Genomic DNA, 22766 nt, shown 5'->3' with positions numbered 1-22766 from the left:
ATCTTGTGCTACCATGGCCTCTTGTCTTTGGCTTGAACCGAGAATGCCCACATGACGGACATGATATATTGTTTTTCTGATCCTTGAAATACAACATGCAGTGATTTGAACAAGCATCAATCTTTTTATACCTCATACCTAGAGCGTTGACCATAACTTTCACACGATAGAAATTTTGTGGCAATTTCTCATCTTTGGGCAACATACTCTTCACAATCATGCACAAACGGTCAAAACATGATTGACTCAAATTATACTCGGACTTCAAATTCATTAGTTAAAGAACTGCAGACAAAATAGTGTGACTCTCACAACAGTTTCAAAGTAGCTCATCAGCATCTCTAAGTAAATCATAAAATCTACTAGCTGCATCGTTTGGTGATTCTTCATCTACGACAGTTCTTACATTACTAGAACTCATAGCAGAACCCAGTTCTGTTCCTGCACATCAAATATCAAATCCATATATGGATTATCGTGCACCACATTCACCCGTGCATCAAAATTGTTTCTAAATTCTTCTCCATGAAATGTCCAATTCTGATAATCACTCACAAAACCCTTCCTGTATAGGTGAAGTTTAACGCCATGAGGTTCTACAAATCGATTATTCTTACAAATCTTGTAGGGACACCTAATCCGACCTGTGGGATCCACTGTACAGACATTTGTCGTTGCAAATTCAATAAAATTTTCAACATCATCCATATATTCATGCTATAACTCATTGTCCACTATCTTACGGTACATTCATTCATGGTTTGCAGTCATTTTCGTATGATGTTTGAAATAATAACCTAACCAGTTAAAAAAGAACCATCAGAATGTTATGATGAAGAAAATATCAAATTCCTTCAGTCAATATATGATGTCATACAATAACAAGAATTATGATGCATGTATTGATAACTTAATATTTTTATGTGCAAACTATTAATGACACAATACATTCATTTGAAGCATGCTTTCATTATACAATTTTACATGGAAGCCATAATCAAATTGAAAGTAACTACATGCAAGCATGGATATAATTACATCAAACATTGCAATACATCAAAATCATTCATATCAAACAAATGTTAAACATGTACCTGCAGCAAACACACTTCAATATTCCACTAACTACTATCATGCCTAGCATGGAATCCGTACTCCAAAAATAAGAACACTTTTATTCTCATACATTAAAATCATGCTCAGCATGATCTCCGAAATCCAACAAAGCAGCCCTAGATATCAATAACTAAGCGAGTGTGTGAACAATAAAGTGTTACATCTAATAAATTAAATAACATGTGATGCGCTTGCATCACTTACTCATCACGGGTATTTACCTGATTTGCATTATTTTTGTCACTTACTTACCACGGGTGGCTGAGCACAAGCGAGTTCCATTGAGAAATCTGCAAAAAACATTGTTTTAAAATTAAGTCACCACCTGCAGAAAAAAAACCGAGGCAAATGAAAACATCCTGCATAGGCCTTGAGAAGCCCAACACCCAATGACCTACCGAAATGCATAGGGTCGACCCCCTCCCAGAAAACGCAGGGGGTCGACTCCCTGCCGGAACAGCGGGGGGTCAACCCCCTGCTGTAATAGCAGGGGCTCGACCCCCTGCAGAAACAGCAGAGGGTCGACCCCCTGCAGAAACAGCAGGGGGTCGACCCCCTGCCGGAACAGCACGGGGTCGACCCTCTGCGTTCCTGCAGGGGGTGGACCCCTTGCAAGAACGTAGGGGGTCGACCCCCTGCCGGAGTTTTAAAACTTACTTGTGTGTCTTCGAGCGGCAGCGAAAGGCTGACGGGGATCGACAGCCGGCGACGATGGACGGTGGGGGCCGGAGAGAAGCCGACGGGACAGATAGGGCGGTAGGAGGGAGAGGGTGGCGGGCGGGAGCGGGATCAACGAAAGAAGAAAATAAAAAGAGGGTTGGGATTAGGGGTTATGCGACATTTAGCGACGGCTTAGCGACATATTAATTCTGTCGCTAAGCCGCCATAAATCAAAACACGAAAATGGCGATAGAATATATTCCGTCGCTAAATCGCGATAGAATATTTTCTGTCGCAAAAGACGTCGCTAAATGGTGCGTTCATTACAACAAAATATTTTATCGCAAAATTCGTCGCTAATTAGCGACGGATTTTACGACGGGATATATTTCGTCGCTATTTTCGTAAATTTCATTGATTATAGCGACAGATGTGTTTCTCTCGTTAATCCGTTGCTAACTAGCGACAAAATAATTCTGTCGCTAATCACCTATTTTCTTGTAGTATATGTTTATAATGGTTGACTCACAATTGATCCTTTATAGGCCAACTACCAACTATGATTCTCAAGAGTTGGATCCACCTGAGAACTATTTTGGCTTGTATTTCTGGATCAATCTGAACCCTTGGGATAACCACAAAATTGGAAGTACAAACAATTAGAGGTGAGACCTCTATGGTAACCCATGATTTTTCCCTAGATGAGTTTCCCTCTTGATCAAAATATTTTGAGAATCATTGAACGATCCTGACAAGGAAACATCCCTTTGGTCACACCAAATTTAGATTTTTGTTGGATATGACAATGGCGTTGTAAAAGGGTAATCCTAAAGACTGGACTCATTCAAACAGTTTTTTGAAAAAGGTTATCTAAGAAAAATAACTCTGCTTGGTCAAAAACTTCTTGAGGATTTGGGTATGAAGAGTCTTGGAAAGAAGTGATTTTTGATGTTTATGTGAAAAGAAAAGATTGGAATTTCTCAAAACACCTAATTGGTTCACAATTTTTTGGAGAAAGGATAGAAACATTTTTTATTGGCTTGGGAGAGCTGGAAGGTTCACAGGGATGCCAGCTATGAATTTACTCTATCACACCCACACTATTCTGCCCTTGGTGATTTAGGAAAGGATTTTTGTAGATACCTAGATCTTGGTTTAATGTGTTGGGTTGGTCTAATTTGGTCCACACAAGTTCACCTGTCTCTAGGTTATCATAAATAATATTTTTTCACACCAAGCATTCTTTTGTGTCATGACCTATCACTTTGTGGAATTTACAGAACTTGCTTGGATCTCTTCCTTTCATGATCAATGGATATGGAATAGTAGGCAACTTTAAAATCCCAGCTTGAATCATAAAATCCATCACTTCTTTGTAGGACTGTGATATTTGAGTGAATTTTCGGTCTCGAGGCCATTGGGATTCATACTGCCTTTTCAACTAAAAAAACTAGTTTTTTCTAATCGAGAGCTATTTTCAAGGCTGGCTTTTGCTAAACTTGGTTTTGCCCATGATTTTTCTTTTCCCATTTGGGGTTCCAATTTTTGTTGTCATTTTTGTGATAGTCATCATTTTTAACGACATTCACTTGATTTTTTGAATGATTATTCTTTTTGGAAGTCTCTCCTTTGTTATTTCTTTGTACCCCCGATGAATAGAAAAGTATTTCCAAAATTCACACCCTGATTCTCGATGAGTGTGAACAAGTGAATCCTGAGTTCTGACGAGTCATGACATGACTATGTACTGGGGACCAACCAAAAAGTTGGTTCAGGAACACAAGAACATTTTGGGTGTCATATATATATATATATATATATATATATATATATATATATATATATATATATATATATATATATATATATATATATATATCGCTAAATTAGTTGTATTTAACATTAGAAGCATTCAACTTTTTAAAATAACTAAAATACCTTTAAAAGTAATGTGATTTTTTAAAATGCATTTTTACTTTTTTGAGCATTGTGAGTCTTAGATTTGTTGGGAGATTAGAAGTCAAATACCTTTACCAAAAACATAAGAATTTAGCTTCACAATTCAAATATAAAAAGTCAACATTTATCTTAAAAAATGCGAAGTCAAAGTTATTTTTTTATGTCGTAAAGTAACCATGAATTTTAAACAATGCCATTACTTTTAAGGGCATTTTAGTTATTTTAAAAAGTTAAATGCATCTAACCTTAAGTACACCTAGTTTAATGTTAGGTAAACCTTTATATATATATATATATATATATAGAGAGAGAGAGAGAGAAAAAGAGAGAATAGCCCCTCCTAACTGTCCATAAAGTGTGGGCAGTACTGATTTTCAATGTCTCAAGACATGTTTGATAAAACAAACCCCATAGATGTGTTCAACATGGTCCATTTGCTAGGATGGACTGTTTGATCATGCATTTTGAAGAAAAAAATCTGATTTCATGAGCTTTAAAATTTATAAAAATTATGAGCAATTGCTTTTTGAATCCTTATGAATTATAATCGGCTGATTCAAGAACTGGTTCATGCCAAACAGACCATGTAGATCACATTATTACTGTCAGATTAAAAAAAAAGTATGGCAGAAATGAAAAATGAAGACTAGTAATGTAGACATGATTGAATGAAATAACTAGAAATCATATTCGTGGGTCATGTTGTCTGTCTGACCTGATGCAACACATCTGGATGAGTTTGAGGAGAACGTGATGAAGACATGTTTGCACCTAGCTTAAACCAAGTTCACAGGCCGAAACACTTATTTTTTTAGTATTTTTGGGCAATTTTGAAATTTTTTTATTTTATTTTAGAAAAATACACATTATTTTTATCTGAAAATCTCTCTATAGGATTTAGATATTATTTGTGAATTTTGAGAAAATTTTTAGTTTAAAAGTAAGACTTTTCTGTTTTTTTATTAAATTATTAGATCCAGATCTAAGTCCAGTAGCTTGTTAAAATCCATTTTTGGGCTAATGGAAGGTTTATGGGGGTTATTGGGTAGATTTTTCTATTTTTTCTATTTTATTGTAATATTGAGCATGGCCTTGATTGGACCCATTGGGCGGGCCAAACCCACCATTGGATCCAAAACGAGCTGATTTGGTTTGGTGGATTACTAACTGTTGGACCGAACCAGCTCCAATTGGGTAACATGGGCGGCCTTTCTTGGCCCACCATATAGACGTTGGTCTCTCCCTTTCTTCGTTCTCTATTTCAGCCCCCAAAGAACGTGAGGATGGGGTCTTTTAGCTGTTGCGTTCCTTCCTCTACCAGCGTGGGCGTGTGGAAGATCTCCTCGCCTCGTACCTCGCAGGAGCTACTCACACCGTGAGGAGTATCACGCGGGAAGACGGCCGAGCGTCGACCACCTGGGTCCGTTTGAGCGCTATTTGGTCATCACTGACGTGGTTCCTTCCTTGGCCAGCGGCGAGATTCGCTGGAGCTAAGTAGGCGATCCTCACCTTGTTCGGTTTTCTCCATTGGTTTGGCATCACCACCGGTAGATGTATCCTAACTCAACTATGGCTTTCAAATCCCCTGTTTTGGTCGTTCACTGCCCTTCTTTCTTTTAGGACGATGATTTGTGCGTGTGGGATGATACGGAACTACTGTGAATGGTATAAACCCCTATTGATATAGTTGTTGTTCGATTGACTGTTCTCACAGAGAGAATCTGAATTTTCAGTTATTTTAATGACTGATTATTTAGTTGAATATATGCTGTTAGGACAGGTTTGCTTTCGCGAAGCTTTCATATGATATCTGCTGTTTGAGACAGTGCCTTGTTTCATGATAATTTTTGTGAGGATTGAACAGATAAAACTTTGTTTTTGATTGTTAAGGAGCGCTCACCAACTGTTTGGTGGAACGCTCCAACGAGTTTAACATAACAGTTTGGATTACGTGGGACTGTCATCATGTGTGATCCTATTTATGACTATGAATCTGAAATACTTATGTGCATGAATGCTTATTTAGTCACTGTTTAGGACAGGTGCTCATGTTGTTTTTATCGAAGTTATAAAGCGGTGTAAATTCTGTTCTTGCTGAATCTGTTTTGACGTCAAGCTGAATGTGATTAATCCTGTTTTGCATATCCTGTTTTGCATCCAATTCGACGCACATTGAATCCGATTTTTTTTACATTAAATATTAAAATATATGTCATTGTTGGACAGGTATTTGATCTTGTGTTCACAATCGTTTGTGACTGCATAAAATCTGAACTGCGTTAACATGTTTGTGCATCAATCTGAACCTGTTTAAATCTGATTTGTGTCTAATTTGATTTGGGTTCTGAATGAAATTTTAAATCTATATTAGTGGGTTGAGCAGGGAACCTCGTTTCTAGATTTATTGATTTTGTTTCATGTTGAAGATGCACAAAACTGTTCAGACGTTGAACCCGTTTTGGTGTCAATTGAATCTGTTTGTTTGGACCAGAAATGTGGCAAATGAGCCCACTTGTTTTACAGTAAGCTTTTGAATGACATAAAAATCATGAAATTCCAATATCTGTAGCAAACTTATGCCTTGTCGAAGTTACACATGTAGGTTTCCTCTTCTAATGAACCAAAATATTGTTCCAGTTAGTTCATATTATTCCAAGATTCACTTGAATCATGGGCCTACCAAATTTGTGATATTTTCTCGGTTCATAAAATCATGTTTCTTTGACAAAAGCACATGATCCAAAATCTGGTTCTTAGCATTTGGACCATGCTGAATCCATCTATGTGGTCAGACCAAAGTTACCGAAAGCTTTTTAGATAGGTGGGAAGCTCGCTTCGGAAAGGCGATACTCCTCTCTTCCGAAACTTGATGAGAACCTCTATTCCCCCATTTAGGTGGGTTATGCAAGCCAATCAAAACCTTACTTACTGTATTTGGTAAAGTTTGACCATGGTTTATCTACTTATCCAAAAGGAGCTTGAACATGATTCAAAAACCAAAATTGATGTACTGGATTCATATACATAGTTTATCTAATTAGGTAAGTTTCTCTTTTTAAACTGTTAGCAAGATCCTATCCTAATTAAAGAAAGAAAGTATAACCTAATTAGGAAATAGTGTAACCACTAGCAAAAGAAGAGAGTCTTTTTGGAAGTTAATGAAAGCAAAGAGAGCATCAACACACAATTTTGACATTTCAAAATTTCTTTTTGAGTATATATTTTGACTTACCTATTAAATGATAAGATTTTTCCTTTCCTAATTTTTGATGGAAGTTAATGAAAGCAAATAGAGCATCAGTACCCAACTTTGACATTTCAAAATTTCTGTGCGTATAACACTTGTGGAGGGGTGACAACCAATTTCCCGATAACGGTTGGGTTACATCAAGGATCTGCTTTAAGCCCTTTCCTATTTGCGATAGTGATGGATGAGCTTACGAGATCAATTCAAGAAAATGTACCGTGGTGTATGTTGTTTGCTGATGATATTGTTTTGATTGATGAGTCTAGAGCTGGGGTTAATGCTAAGTTAGAATTATGGAGACAGACATTGGAAGCTAGAGGTTTTAAGTTGAGTAAGAGTAAGACTGAATATATGGAATGTCAGTTTAGTAAGCAACGAAGTAGTGATGGGAGTGTAGTGAAGCTTGGTGAGCAAGATATACCGGTGAATGATTATTTCAAATATTTGGGATCCATCATTCAAAAGTATGGAGAAATTGATGGAGATGTAAATCATAGGATAAAGGTTGGGTGGATGAAATGGAAAAGTGCTACTGGAGTGCTGTGCGATCGTAGAATGCCATTGCGGTTGAAGGGAAAGTTTTATAGGACGACTATTAGACCCGCTTTACTATATGGTATGGAATGTTGGGCTGCCAAGAGACATCATATTCAAAAAATGAGTGTAGCTGAGATGCGGATGCTTAGATGGATGTGTGGAAATACAATAAAAGATAAGATTCGGAACCAAGAGATACGTAAGAAGGTAGGTGTTGCACCCATTGAAAATAAGATGCGAGAGAATCGTTTACGGTGGTTTGGACATATTCGGCGAAGGCCTAATGATGCTCCAGTTAGAAGGTTGGAGAAATGGGAAAATACATTAGTTAAAAGAGGTCGGGGTAGGCCTAGGAAGACTTGGATGGAGATGATAGGAAAGGATATGAATGCTTTGAACCTCACCGAGGACATGGCGTTGGATAGAAATGATTGGAGGAAAAGGATTCATGTGGAAGACCCAAAATGAATTTCTTTTTTGGTTCATATCGCTGACCCCAATTGTTTTGGGATGAAGGCGTAGTTGTTGTTGTATATCTTTCGGACAATGACATAGTTGGTACTAATTTTTGGCACAATACCACATATATCCACAAACTAGAAAATGTGACTAACATAGCTACTTTAGGAAAAATGACAAAAATGGCCAGTTTACTTTTTCCTTTATGATTTTGCCCTTTGTCATATGAAATATCAGACACCTATTTTTTCAGGCGACAACTTACATGGTGCCTGATTTTTTTTAGGTGACAACTTACATGATGCCTGATTTTTTAGGTGACAACTTAGAAAAGTGGATGCTTAACTTTTCAGCCAAAAAAAGGGCCAAGCTGTCGAGAAAATATCAATTGGCTAAATTTGTCATATTTTCTAATTCACTGCTAATCTCGATATTATGCCCAAAAGCTAGGGTCATCTACATATTTGTTAATATACCTTTGATTTACCTATGAAAAGAACCAATTTGGGTAAATTGGAGGGAAATTTTTTTCTTTTCCTAGTTTTGCATCATTTGATACATAATTCTACAGGATGGGTGTTAATTGCTAAATTTGGGGTGATTGGAAGTATACAACAATCACATGAGGTTTTTAGTGCCTATACCTTAGTGCAACCTTATAGCCAACAAAATGTAGATTATGGATTTGTCAATAGCCTTTTATCACAACTTAATTTAGGATTCCATTGATAGGAAATTGATTGAATATATTTCTGAAACATTACCAACTTTTATTGTCGAAAACCAAAGGAAATGGAAATGAACCATGCTACTGATTTGATTGTTCGTTCTGGTCAAGAAATTGATGTAGATACTCATATATTACCAAGATATCCAAACTAGATTTTCCTAGATCCACCTATAGTAGACACAATTTCAATCACTTCACACCAAAATTTAGTCTAATTATTTTATATTCATGTATATGTAACACATGAATTCACAACACAAACTCACAGGAGAGAGAGAGAGAGAGAGAGAGAGAGAGAGAGAGAGAGAGAGAGAGAGAGAGAGAGAGAGAGAGAGAGAGAGAGAGAGAGAGAGAGAGAGATTGCTTGGATAATACTACTCCATGCATGCATACATTATTTTGGTACATAAATAATGAACCAGATGAGTTTTTAGGCATGGAGAAACTTATGGAACCAGAATGCTGAATGTTTAGAATGCCGCTTCAATCCATTATTATAGTCAATGTAAACCAGTCCAAATCGAATTGAGTAGCCAGAGTTCCACTCAAAATTATCAAGCAAGGACCAAGCAAAGTATCCCTTCACGTTCACGCCTTTCCTGCACAATAGGATCACCATCACAAAATGCATTACTATGTGTGTAAATTACCCAACTTTGACTATCTCAACAGAACTTGCTCTATGCAGCTTGAGCAATTGACAAAGTTCTTTAACTACCATTTTTATTGTCTATTTGAATGATATTTTATGGTAGTCAAAGCTGAGTTTACTTTGTGTCTGTGCACATTGTACTATATGTATAGGATATGTATTTGCAATAATCATGTGTACAATCTGAAAGAATATGAGTGAGATGAGTTTCTTCACGCATCACCTGCACAGGAAACAGAAAGAAAGACAGAGAGAAGCCAAAAGGCTGGGGCGGAAGAATAATACTCGACCTCCAAGCCCTAATTCATATATATATATAAACATAAGTAATATGATATTACAATATTGCCATTAATGAAACATTATGATGCGTGCGTGTTTTGATATAACGTGCGTATGGATCTGGATCCAGATCCATATGCATACTATATTTTAACACCCTCCCTCAAGTTGTACGTGGTTTTGAAGCATGTACAACTTGCTCTTCAATAGCCAAAATTGTCGTCCTGTTATCCCTTTGGTAAACAAGTCTGTCACTTGATCTTCTGTTCGAACATGACGTAGTTCTATCTCCTTTATCTCGACTTTCTGCCGTATAAAATGTTGATCAATCTCAATATGCTTCGTTCTGCTATGTTGAATAGGATTACATGCAATGTTTATTGCGCTTTGATTATCACATAGAAGAAATGATCGAATAAGTGTCTCCCCAAGGTCACTCAATAAGTGTCTAATCCATATAGCTTCTGCCGTGCCTGCAGCCATCGACCTGTATTCAACCTCTGTACTTGATCGTGCCACTGCCTTTTGTTTTCTGCTGCTCCAGGACACTAAATTGTATCCAATGTATATACAATATCCAGATACAGACCGTCTCTCATCTGGATCTCCTGCCCAATCTGCGTCTGTATAAGTGATGAGTCCATGCCCTTTATATAGGTTATTGTTCTTGCGATAAACAAGTCCGTCTCCTATAGTTCTTTTTAAATAGCGTAAAATGCGCTTCACAGCTTCCATATGACCTTCCGTTGAAGCATGCATAAACTGGGATACCTGATTAACAACATAAACTATATCAGGTCTGGTAAAGGTCAAATACTGCAGCATCCCCACGAGACTTCTATACGTTGTAGGGTTGACACAAAGATGGCCATTTTCAGAGCTCAGCCTTTGATGTAATATACTGGGAGTACTGATTGGTTTGCAATTCGTCATCCCGACTCTTTCCAGAAGATCAAGAGTGTATTTTTGTTGCATGAGTGTCCAATGTGTCTTGTTGTCTGTCAACTTCCACACCAAGGAAGTACCTCAACTCCCCTAAATCTTTCATCTTGAAAGTTTTCATTAAAAATCGCTTCACGTCTTGCACATGGTTATCTGAACTCCCAGTGATCACAATGTCATCAACATATATAAGAAGTATAACGATGTCTGTCTTTTGATAAATAAAGAGCGAGTGATCCAGAGAGCATCTTCTAAAACCATAGCCTTGGATTTGCATAGAGAAACTTTCAAACCAAGAACGAGACACCTGTTTCAACCCATACAGAGATTTCCTTAGTTTGCACACCCAGGCAGTAGGGTCCTTCTCAGCATATCCAGGTGGTTGCTCCATATATACTTCCTCCTTTAAAGTTCCATGCAAGAATGCATTTTTAACATCCATCTGGCTAAGCCTCCATCCTCGATCGACTGCTAGGGATATGATGACACGAATTGTACCCATTTTGACTACCGGACTAAAGGTCTCATCGTAATCTTCACCATATTGTTGTGTGAACCCTCGAGCAACAAGTCACGCCTTATATCGGTCAATACCAGGGTTACCGGAAGCGCCTAGCTAAAAGGGGAAGCGCGCTTCCCCGAAGCGCGCTTCGGAAGCGCGAAACGTCGCGCTTTCGAAGCGTGGGGGGAAGCGTCCCCCTTTTTTGGGAAGCGCGCTTCCCTTTAATGGGAAGCACGCTTCCCATCACGCTTCCCCCACGCTTCCCCCTCGCTTCCCCCACGCTTCCCCTGTTTTTTCAATTTTTTTGTATTTTTTATTTTTTATTTTTTTTTTTTCGCTTCCGAGACGCTTCCTAGGTCGCTTCCGAGACGCTTCCCGAATCGGTCCTAAGTGGTCCCACGCTTCCCCGCTTCCTAAAATTTTGAAAGTGCCTCGCTTCCCGCTCCCGCTTCCCGTATCGCTTCCCGCTCCCGCTTCCTCATCTGGCAACCATGGTCAATACTACCTTCGGGTTTATACTTTGTTTTATAAACCCATTTTGAGCCAACAACATTCTTTCCTTCCGGTCGAGGTACTATTTCCCAAGTCTGGCACTCATGAAGTGCTTCCATTTCTTCATTCATAGCTTCAGTCCAATGACGGGATTGAAGGGCTTGATTAAAACAGGTGGGTTCCTCCTGTTTTGTGAGTTGAGACATAAACAACTGGAAGTCAAGGGAAAAGGTCTCATAACTCACCCATCGTTGAATAGGATGCCTAATGCGTGATAACCTTTGAGCCAAATCATTGGCGATGCTTTCCACATTCCTCGGCCCTGTATTTTTGTCCCTCCTTGTGTATATCTGTCCAGAAAAACGTTCTACTGGAGGTGACTCAACTGAAGATGGTTCAGAGTCATCCAACTCTCTACTCAAGCCGAAGGAAGGACAATTCGCCTGACATGATTCTCCTGTATTAGCAACAAGATCTGCGCTCATCCATGGATCATATACCTCTAATTCTCGAGATGGCAACTCATCGGAGTCATTAATCTGAAAATTTTGTTCATCAAAAACAACATTCCTGGAGGTCCTAATACGTTTTGTAGTAGGGTCATAACATCGATAGCCTTTGTATTCATCCACATACCCAACAAATCTGTACTTAGCGGTCTTGTCCTGAAACTTATTTCGCAGTGATGAATCAATATGTACGTAACATACACAACCAAAGACACACAACTCATCATAAGAGGGATGTTGCCCAAATAAAGTATAATAGGGAGATTTTCGATCCAGAAGTGCCATAGGAAGACGATTTATGACATAAACAGATGTGTGAAAAACTTCTGTCCGCAACATGCTCATCGCACTCTCGACAATATGCCTGTGTTTCCTCTCCGCAACCCCATTTTGTTGAGGGGTGTTGAGAATAGGTGGTTTTTTAGGTTAAGTTATTCTTTATTAGAGGTTTTCTGAAATACTTTTTTCATAAGGACTTAGATGTAATTTCTCAGTTTTTGCCTCTCTCTCTATTTAATATAGAGAGAAGCCCTAATCGTGGTTAACGAGTTCTATTATGCAGTTTTTCTCTTCTTCTCTCTCTCTCTACACAGGTGGTTGTACATCTCTTCTCATTCTACATGGTATCAAAGCTACCGATCGTATATGTGCGTATACCAATGGAGGATTATTAAATCTGGAAGAGGATGAAGTTTGGTTCGGTAAGTTCTACTGACAATAGTGTTCTTCAGGATGATGATAACAGGCCTATTGCTCTACGAAAAGGGACAAGACAATGCACCTTATATCCCATAGCTCATTTTGTCTCCCATGCCAGAATTGGACATAAGATGAAGTCTTTTATTTCAGCCTTGTCTGCTGAAACCATTCCTCTGAACTATCAGCAGGCAGCACTTGATAATCGCTGGAAGATGGCTATGCAAGAAGAAATGACAGCTTTGGTATCTCAGCATACCTGGGATCTAGTTGATTCCCCAGCAGATGCTGACATTGTTGGTTGTAAATGGGTATATACAATAAAGTACAAATCTGATGGTTCTATTGAAAGGTACAAGGCCAGATTAGTTGCGAAAGGATATACCCAGACATATGGAATTGACTTCTTTGAAACGTTTTCTCCTGTTGCACGGATGGGTACCATCCGTCTTGTTCTCTCAGTAGCTGTTCAGCATGGCTGGAACTTGTGTCAATTAGATGTGAAAAATGCATTTCTTTATGGGGATCTCTCTGAGACTGTTTACATGCAACAACCTCCAGGTTTTGAGGTTGAGGGGGAGTGTCATAAGGTGTGCAAATTGAGAAAGGCGATTTATGGCTTGAAACAAAGTTCTCGTGCATGGTTTCAAAAGTTGTTTGAAGTGATGTCAAGCTTTGGTTTTAACAGATCAGCAGCAGATCATACTCTTTTTATAAAGAAAACTAGCTCTGGCATAGTTGTTATGGTAGTATATGTGGATGACATCATTCTTACAGGAGATGATGTGAAAGCTATTGAAGCCACAAAAGCTCATCTTCACAAACACTTTGTTACAAAAGACCTTGGTTCACTCAGGTATTTTCTGGGTATAGAAGTTGCTAGAAGCCGTGAAGGGATGGTTCTGTCTCAACGAAAGTATGTTCTTGACTTATTAAAGGAAACAGGCATGTTGGAAGCTAAACCAGCAAATATTCCCATGGACCATAAAGTTCAGTTGGTTGAAGAAGGGTCAAAACCTGTTGATAGCAAACGCTATCGCTCACTAGTAGGGAAGTTACTATATGTAACTGTGACCAGACCAGTTATTGCTTTAGCAGTAAGCAAAGTTAGCCAGTTCATGGACAAACCAACTGAGGTACACTGGAATGCAACCATAATGATTATCAGATATCTAAAGTCCTCTCCTGGAAAGGGGTTACTGTTCAAGAAAGGTGGAACACTGGAGATAGTAGCTTATTCTGATGCTGACTATGCTGGATCTGTAGTAGATAGAAAGTCTACCACAGGATTCTGTGTGTTTCTGGGAGACAACTTGATTTCATGGAGAAGTAAGAAACAAAATGTGGTTTCCAGGTCGAGTGCAGAATCAGAATATCGGGCTATGGCCCAAACAGCTGCTGAATTGATATGGGTTTGCACTGTTCTTAATGATCTCCAGGTGAAGGTTTCCTCTCCAATGACCATGATGTGTGATAACAAAGCGGCAACATATATAGCAAACAATCCTGTCTTTCATGAGAGAACAAAGCACATTGAGGTTGATTGTCACTATGTAAGAGATATGATTCAAGCTGGTCATATCACTACAAAATACCTAAAGTCTGAAGACCAAGTTGCAGATATGTTTACAAAGCCTCTTGCTAGGCCTAATTTCTCCAGATGCTGTGACAAGCTGAGCATGATAGATATCTATGCTCCAGCTTGAGGGGGAGTGTTGAGAATAGGTGGTTTTTTAGGTTAAGTTATTCTTTATTAGAGGTTTTCTGAAATACTTTTTTCATAAGGACTTAGATGTAATTTCTCAGTTTTTGCCTCTCTCTCTATTTAATATAGAGAGAAGCCCTAATCGTGGTTAACGAGTTCTATTGTGCAGTTTTTCTCTTCTTCTCTCTCTCTCTCTCTCTACACACAGGTGGCTGTACATCTCTTCTCATTCTACAAGGGGTATGAGGGCAAGAAACCTGTCGACTTATTCTTTTATCCCGAAGAAAGGCAATAAACTCGTTCGATGAATATTCTCCTCCACCATCACATTGTAAATGCATAATATCACAAGAAAACTTGGTTTTGACCATCAAATGAAATTTCCGAAATATTTGGAAAACTTCATGCTTATGTTTCAAGAAGTATATCCAAGTATAACGAGAATAAGAATCAACAAAGATAACATAGTAACGACTGCCAGAAAGAGAAGGAATAGGTGCAGGTCCCCAAACATCGAAACAAATAATCTCAAATGGCCTTGAAGCTCTTTTATTAATGATATGAAACGGAAGAACATGACTTTTGCAGAGTTCACATAAGAAACATTTATTACTTTCTAAAAATGAAGATAAACTAGACTCTGGAAGAAGACCATCAGATACAAGATTTTCAACAAAGCCCCGACTACAATGTCCCAAGCGACTGTGCCAAATGTCTGGCTTATTACAATGATATGATGAATTAAAAACTTTCAATGAAGAGAAAAACAAAGGCTCTGAAGGCGAAGACACTGAAGAATGCTTGGACGACTTCAACTGGAGAACTGGGACTGAAGACGAAGACACTGAGGGAATCTCCTTGAAGACGTACATGTTCCCTTGACGCTCCCCCTTAGCGAACGTCTTCTTCGTTCGTAGATCCTTAACATAAACAGAAGAGAGAGTAAATTCGACGGAAGAATTCATATCATCAACAAGTTTAGCCACAGAGACAATGTTCTTTTTAATATTAGGGGCAAGGAGGACATCCGACAAATGAAGTGAGGACTTTGACATAGGAATATGTGCACTGTCAGTATGAGTAATGGAGTGAGAGGTTCCATCTCCCGTAATTATACTACCTTTTTCAAAATAAGGCAATAAGTGAGATAACTTACCTGCATTACCCGTGACATGAGTGGCAGCACCAGAATCAACGTACCACTCGCCTTGCTCATTTTGCTTGATCGTCATCTGTGACAATGCTGATAACAAAAGTTGTTGCACATCTGTAGATGGCGCTTTTATGTCCACAGTAGAAGTTTTATTTTCAATTTTGTTTATTGTTCCTCTGTTCTGCAGGTTAAACCAACAATCAGCTTTCACATGTCCTCTTTTGTTACATAAGAAACAAGTGAGCACTCTCCTCTGATTCCCTGCATTAGAGACACCCGAAATATTAGGTGTAGGTAAGATATCACGTCCTCCCTGTCCAAAGCGACCTCGGCCTCTGCCCCCTTGATGCCTTGCATTCCCTCGTCCAAAACCTATAGAAGTCCCCATAGTCAAAACTGAATGAGAACGAGCTGATTCATTTCCTTCTGCCCTTTGTTTCATAATCATCTCATGTTGGAGAAGTTTTGCTTGAAGATCGTCAAAATTGGGCAAGTGAGGAAGACATGTCAAAGTTGTGGTAAACATGTCAAAATCAGGGCCCAACCCATTAAGGAGTTGTTGTACTTTGTCTTTATCTGAAATAGCACTCCCAATAACAGCCAATTGGTCAGTAATACTCTTCAAGCGGCCTATGTATTCCATAACTGTCATGGAGCCTTTCTTTAAACTTTGAAACTCATTCTTTAAATACATAACTCAGGCTTCTGATATCTGAGAGTATGTCTGAGAGAGCTTACTCCATAAATCTGCCGCAGTGCAATCATCTGAAAGAGTAGCCAACACTTCTTGAGAGAGTGTTGACGTAATATACGCAACCAAAGATTGATCCCGTTTTCTCCAAGTGGTATATTTCGGATTCTTAATAGATTTGGTAAATGCATCACCCCTTTCATCCTGGGTTTCCTGCAAAATAAGCCGTGGTGGTACAAAAATGGAGTCATCCAGATGTTCATCGAGATCCTGACTCCGTATAAACGGAAGTATTTGTCTCTTCCATGTTAAGAAATTAGAATGAGTAAATTTTTCTGTAACAAGTTGATTTAAAAAACTTGCAGAGGGACCCAATGACGAGTATGAATTCATATCAATGATAACAATGAATAGGCGAACAAAAAAGGATTGAAGAAAGCAAACTAAGTTGAGATCACTTAATCAATCAACAGTGCTGCAGTAAGAATATGTACTTGTGCAACCAATACTTTGAAAGGGAATTCCTTTTTTTTTTTTGAGAACGATAATGTAATCTGTTACAGTCTGCCTATAGGCGTTGCACAGAAAACTCTGATTTCACTACTGATTAAAAAAGGATGGAAAACATCAAGACTTGGGGAAATATTAACGCACGTTAAGTGCAGTTGGGGATAAAAGAATTGATATGGAAGGAGATACAGTCAGATGATGATGTTGAAGATTTTAGAAGAAGTCGATGCCAACATATACTTAGGAAAATATTAACGCACGCCAAGATAGAACACAGTAAGTGCAGTTGGGGATAAAAGAAGTGATATCAAAAGAGGAGATAAAGTCAGATGATGATATTGAAGAAGAAGAAGGAGATGCAGCTGACGTTGAAGAAGACTTGACATACGATCTTGAAGAAGAAAGAACAGGATGACTTCACGGCTGAAGGAGTCTTCACGAGTCTTAAGAAAGAGGGAAGAGACGCAACGAGTCTTCTTCACGGCTGAAGGAGTCTTCACGCAGCCTAAGAACAGGATCTCGTTGAATGGGTGGCTGGTAGGGTTCCACAGCTATGACTCTGATACCATGAAAGAATATGAGTGAGATGAGTTTCTTCACGCATCACCTGCACAGGAAACAAAAAGAAAGACAGAGAGAAGCCAAAAGGCTGGGGCGGCAGAATAATACTCGACCTCCAAGCCCTAATTCATATATATAAACATAAGTAATATGATATTACAATATTGCCATTAATGAAACATTATGATGCGTGCGTGTTTTGATATAACGTGCGTATGGATCTGGATCCAGATCCATACACATACTATATTTTAACACAATCTAGTCAGTGTCTCATGGTCGTTTTGACTCAATCTGACATTACAAGTGTGTTATGCATGCTTTATTTTATAGAAATCAACCCTTGAATGGCTTTTTTTTACGAAAAAGGAGGCTTTTATGAGTCAAGAAATTTTGAAGCATTTATAACTATTGATTTTTGGATCATTAGAAAAAGCTGCTCACATATGAAAATCTAGGAATCCAAATGTCAATCCTTACAAAACCAACCACGTAGATCATATCTACAGGGTCAAATTTACCAAAAAACTATAAATATAAAAAGAAGGTTTTATAAAGTCCTTTGCACATATATATATTCGTGTGATGTGCATACAGTATCAATGATTTGAAACTCATAGGTCAAAGTTGTTTTGACTTAATTTAACCTTGTAGATGTGTTCAACACAGTCAATTTGTTAGAGATCAACCCTTGGATCGTGTTTTTTGACAAAAAAATTCAACCTTTTCTAAGGCCATTGATTTTTGAATTATGAAAAAAGCCTATACACACACAAGATTCCGGTGATTCAAAAGTTAATCCCCACCAAACAAAAAATGTTGATAATTTTTGTATGTTAGATTCACTTAAAAAACCACGAGCAATGACATATTGCTCGTTTCAACTCATTGATACTATATGCACATCCACACACACATATATGTATATATATTATATGATATACATGTATATATATAATATATATAGAGAGTGAGTGGTAGCTGCCCAACCCTTAGGTGTGCAACTACCAGCAGACTCATACTGTCCGTCCATCGCGGCCTTGATGGACGAGCGGACTCATACTATCTGTCCATCGCGGCCTTGATGGACGACTATCAAAAAATGCTGAAAACAGTGTTTTCTCATTTTTTTAGGCTCGGCGGTTTTTGACCGCCGCTAAAGGTCCCAATGGAAAATGGGACCTTTAGCAGTGACCTTTATTGACAGGTTTTTGACCGCCCCTTTGCGCCGACTGTCCCTCAAAGCCGCGATGGACGGCCAGCGTGAATCTGCTGGTAGTTGCGCAACTACCACTTTCTCTCTCTCTCTCTCTCTCTCTATATATATATATATATATATATAGAGAGAGAGAGAGAGAGAGAGAGAGAGAGAGAGAGTCATGTACAATAGATGAAGGAGCCTAATGTGTGGGTGAAAACTCACTGCCTGAATATAACTATGTCCACTCTCACAGGAACCAAGAATTTTTAAAGGATTTTTATCGTTGTTTTTTTAAACCTGACCACATGGAGGTGATCTACGTGGTCAGTTTTATAGGATCTGGCTCTTTGACCATCCAATCGTGAGACATAAGTAGGTTTTCTTAGTAGATGAAAATCAATAGCTCCGATTTTTTTTTTTATATTCAAGCCTTGGAATTCATTGTTTCCTTGGGAAAACACAATCCAAATGTCAATTCCTAGCAAATGAACCATTTGGAATGCATCTGCAGGGTTGTATAAGGAACACCATAAATGCTCCATTCCCATGAAACTGCACATATTCCACACACGTGCAATCAACGACGCACATTATTTTTGCAAAAACGACCGAAAAAAAAAAACGCCGCTAAAGAGTGTTTTTCCGCCTAGACATTTAGTGGCGAAAAAAAAAACAGAAAAAATACATCGGATGCGCTGAGCGTGTCCGACGCTTGTTCGATCGTGTGTGTGTGTGTATATATATATATATAGATATAAAGTAATGTGTAGGTTCCAGACTATGTCACATGGGTGCGGGTGAGAGTGCGACACGGGTGCAGCGCAATTTCAAAATTTTTGGACACGGGGACTCGGCTATATATATATATATATATATATATATATATATATATATATATATATATATATATGACTCAGTCAAAGTTGTGCCCATTAGGGGACATGTGATGAGTTGTGAAGCCTGATTCAGAGTTTTTTTCCTTACAGGAGGAGGGGGGGTTCCCCTCGATGCGGGTCCCGCTGCCCCCCCCCCCCCCCCCCCCAAGATTTTTTTTTTAAAATTTTGTAGCCCATATTTAAAAAAAAATCCAAAAATGGACCAAAATGACCCTGGGTGTGTTGACCGCACCCAGGGTCGGGTTGACCGAGTCCGAGCCGCACCTGTGTCGGTGCGTGTCGACGCGAGTGTGTCGACCTTGGAGCCGAGTCCGTGTGACATAGGTTCCAGACCATTTATATCTTAGACCGTTCCAGACCCTTTAAAAAACCCACTTACACATGTTTTTTGCATAATCCAGGCCTATAGATTTGTTTATCATTACTTATTCACAAAGAACCATCCTTTAGATCAAATCAATTTAATAAGAATTCTTAATTTTTAATTAATCAAGTTTTTGGTGTAATATGAACCATTGATCGTTTTGTTGAGCTAAAAATACATCTAAACATGAAAAATGCTTAAACTAATACATGTTTTCTACTAAATAAAGCATAGAGTTCACATCTACAGGTTTAGATTAAGTAAAAAAATACATGCAAATATGTTTTTTAAAGGAGTCTGGGATGGCTTGAAAGATAAATGGTCTGGAACTTACACATTATTCTATATATATTCTATATATATATATATATATCACTTAATCATATTTTTCTTTCATAGTATTATTTGAAATTGATACAAACAACAATGTTGTCTTTCAAGGGCTTTGTTTGATCATTACATTTATTGTATTTTAAAATGATTTACCAATGTTTATATTAGTAGCTAGAATAATTTAGCGCTAATAAGATAAAAGGGCATCTTAATAGTACAAGAAAAGGAAGGTATTGTACATGTCGAAGTTGGAGGTTTTATGAAACCAATGTATGCCTTGTATTTTCTCTTACAGTTCTTGGCCCTATATTCTTCTTTTATGATTAAGGCATAATGGGTGGGAAACATTGTTTTCTCCTTTATTAATTAATTCAGATGAACTTTCTTTGCTAGACAATCCAAGCAAAGCCACTATTTCATTTAATATGTAAGGCATAGTGTGAACAATGAACATGTCTCATATAGCTAGGTAATCTAATATGTCCAACATGGCATGTCTCCATCTGCTAAAACATTCTTTTAGATGCAGATTACTACCTCTTTGCCCAACAAGTGAATGATGTCACTTTCTTATGGGACCTAGTTTATAAATTTAGGGGGGAGAGAGAGAGGTCTCTCATGGTTTTATGCAGATCACATTCTAGTTAAACCTCTTCTTCTCTTCTTGATCCATTTACATCAAATATTAGCATGAAGACAAAAATTAACTTAGGCTAGCAATGGTAACCTAGAGAAATATTAAGCTAGGTACCCATGAATGCCTTTCATCATCACCATAATGACATTTAAAGACAAATTTCTAGAATGTCGCTTCCATGGATGAGGTCCATCCCAACCTAAGATGTTATTTGATGCTATGGATGCCAAATACATAGCCCTCCACAAGAGGCAATGTTGGCAACTCAACCATGAGTTACAATTCATGTTCGAGCAATCAACCCTTGATTATAACTGGCAATTGTAAAAGCTTGATCTAATGTCTAAATAAGAAACTAATCCTATAGGACCTAGATCAAGACAAGTCAAAGTAAGTTAATAAATCTATATCTGAAGCTATTTTGAAGACAACGACTAGTAAGTTGGGCCAATTAATAACCTTAAACTAAGCTCTTGCCTATCATGTCAAACATGGCAATCACAACGAACTATTTGTTAGACATGAAACTTCACTTTGGTGTTTATCTGTGTGTTACCATGATGCATGCACTATTTCTAAAATGGAACTACAGGAAAACTGAATATGATAGAAAGAAAAACAAGTGTTTAGCTTTGTTTTACCTTATAGCCTCATGTAGATAATAAAGATGTTTAGAGTAGTATTCAATTCTTATTGGGTCCTTGAGTGCTTCCTCTAGAGGGAGACTATTGTTCTTGGCCTCTGAGAAACCTGTGAACATTATTAAAAGAGATTAAGAGACACTGTACATCCAATTGCCCAAAATCTTATGAAGGGTTGATAGAAAAGAACCGACCATTTTCTGTGATGAATATTTTTGGACTGTTGTATTTGTTCTTGATATAGAGCAATAGTTGCTTTATTCCCTTAGGGTACATATAGAGCCAAGATGAAGCCGCCTATGCATTAATCATCCAATAAAATTTCTTTAATTTTCTAAAATTGTGACTAGATGCTCAACAATAAAACTGCAAGTAAATTTGCAATTTTTAAATAAATGATCGAAGTAAAAGAACTTGAACATATTTCCAAATTTTGACAATGAACTAATGTGACATTGCATAAACAAAATCTTTCATATATTGTTGGTAGTTTCTGGTAGAAGTCATACCACAGGACCAATGGCTACACCATTCCTTGTACCTGCCATAGAGAAGTTCATGAATTTTCAAGTGTGAGTATAATAGGAGAGTACATAGATGATGCTTATAGATACAATCTCGAACATCCTAATTTATGTCCACATAATTAAGTTGTGGCTGGTTATGCTAATAGCCACATAGCATGTTTTGCTAATGATTTATTTGCATACCAATCTTTTCTCTTTCAAATAGATGATTGAATATCAAAATCCGTTTGTTATGGTGTAGCAGTACTGGAATTTAATTGGAAGAATTAGTTGTGGCTAGATGGCTCTTTTAACAATGAAATGGCCACATAATTGGAATACCGTTGAATAATTCAATAGCGTGGGCTATGCTTGGAATGGGGTGAGTATTCATATGAATTACTAATGCAAAACTATGCATAAGAATCTAGCCATATGTACATGCAGCACCTCAACATGAACAAAGTTGACCTAGATGTGCATCCAATATGGTTTATGTGAAAACAAAGATTTTAAATTATTCAAATCATCTAAGCAAAATCTATGATGTTTTGAGAGCATCACAATTCTACTGTGATATTTTGTCATGAACATGTTGAAATTCTTTCAAAAGCTGATATAATCCCAAGAAAAAAGTGTGTTGTTTCCAAAATATTACCAATTTTAAAGTACCATGATTTCATAATGGAATTAAAGCCAAAAAATACACAAAAGCTTTTAGATTTTTATATTTTTACACGTGTTTACATATTTTCTATATTTTTAAAATGGTGTATATGATGACA

At 37.8% G+C, this 22766-nt stretch overlaps 1 protein-coding gene across 1 annotated transcript in view; it reads right to left on the bottom strand.

Moving 5' to 3' along the window:
- Window positions 1-7520: 7520 nt before the first annotated feature.
- Window positions 7521-22766, bottom strand: part of LOC149828990 (beta-glucosidase 12-like) — a 28673-nt gene continuing 13427 nt past the window's right edge. Inside the window, exons 7-10 of the mRNA XM_090017840.1 lie at window positions 21985-22016; window positions 21670-21772; window positions 21476-21584; window positions 7521-9307 (exon numbers count right to left, since the gene is read on the bottom strand). Of these exons, the coding sequence (XP_089873966.1) occupies window positions 9139-9307; window positions 21476-21584; window positions 21670-21772; window positions 21985-22016 (413 nt within the window). The 3' untranslated portion in view covers window positions 7521-9138. The remainder of the gene's footprint in view (window positions 9308-21475; window positions 21585-21669; window positions 21773-21984; window positions 22017-22766) is intronic.

The sequence above is a fragment of the Nuphar pumila genome, chromosome 9 (assembly GCF_984573655.1).
Source record: "Nuphar pumila chromosome 9, dmNupPumi1.hap1.1, whole genome shotgun sequence".
Lineage (NCBI taxonomy): Eukaryota > Viridiplantae > Streptophyta > Magnoliopsida > Nymphaeales > Nymphaeaceae > Nuphar > Nuphar pumila.
The sequence above is the reverse complement of the archived record's forward strand: the minus strand, read 5'-3'. Positions and strand labels throughout refer to the sequence as shown.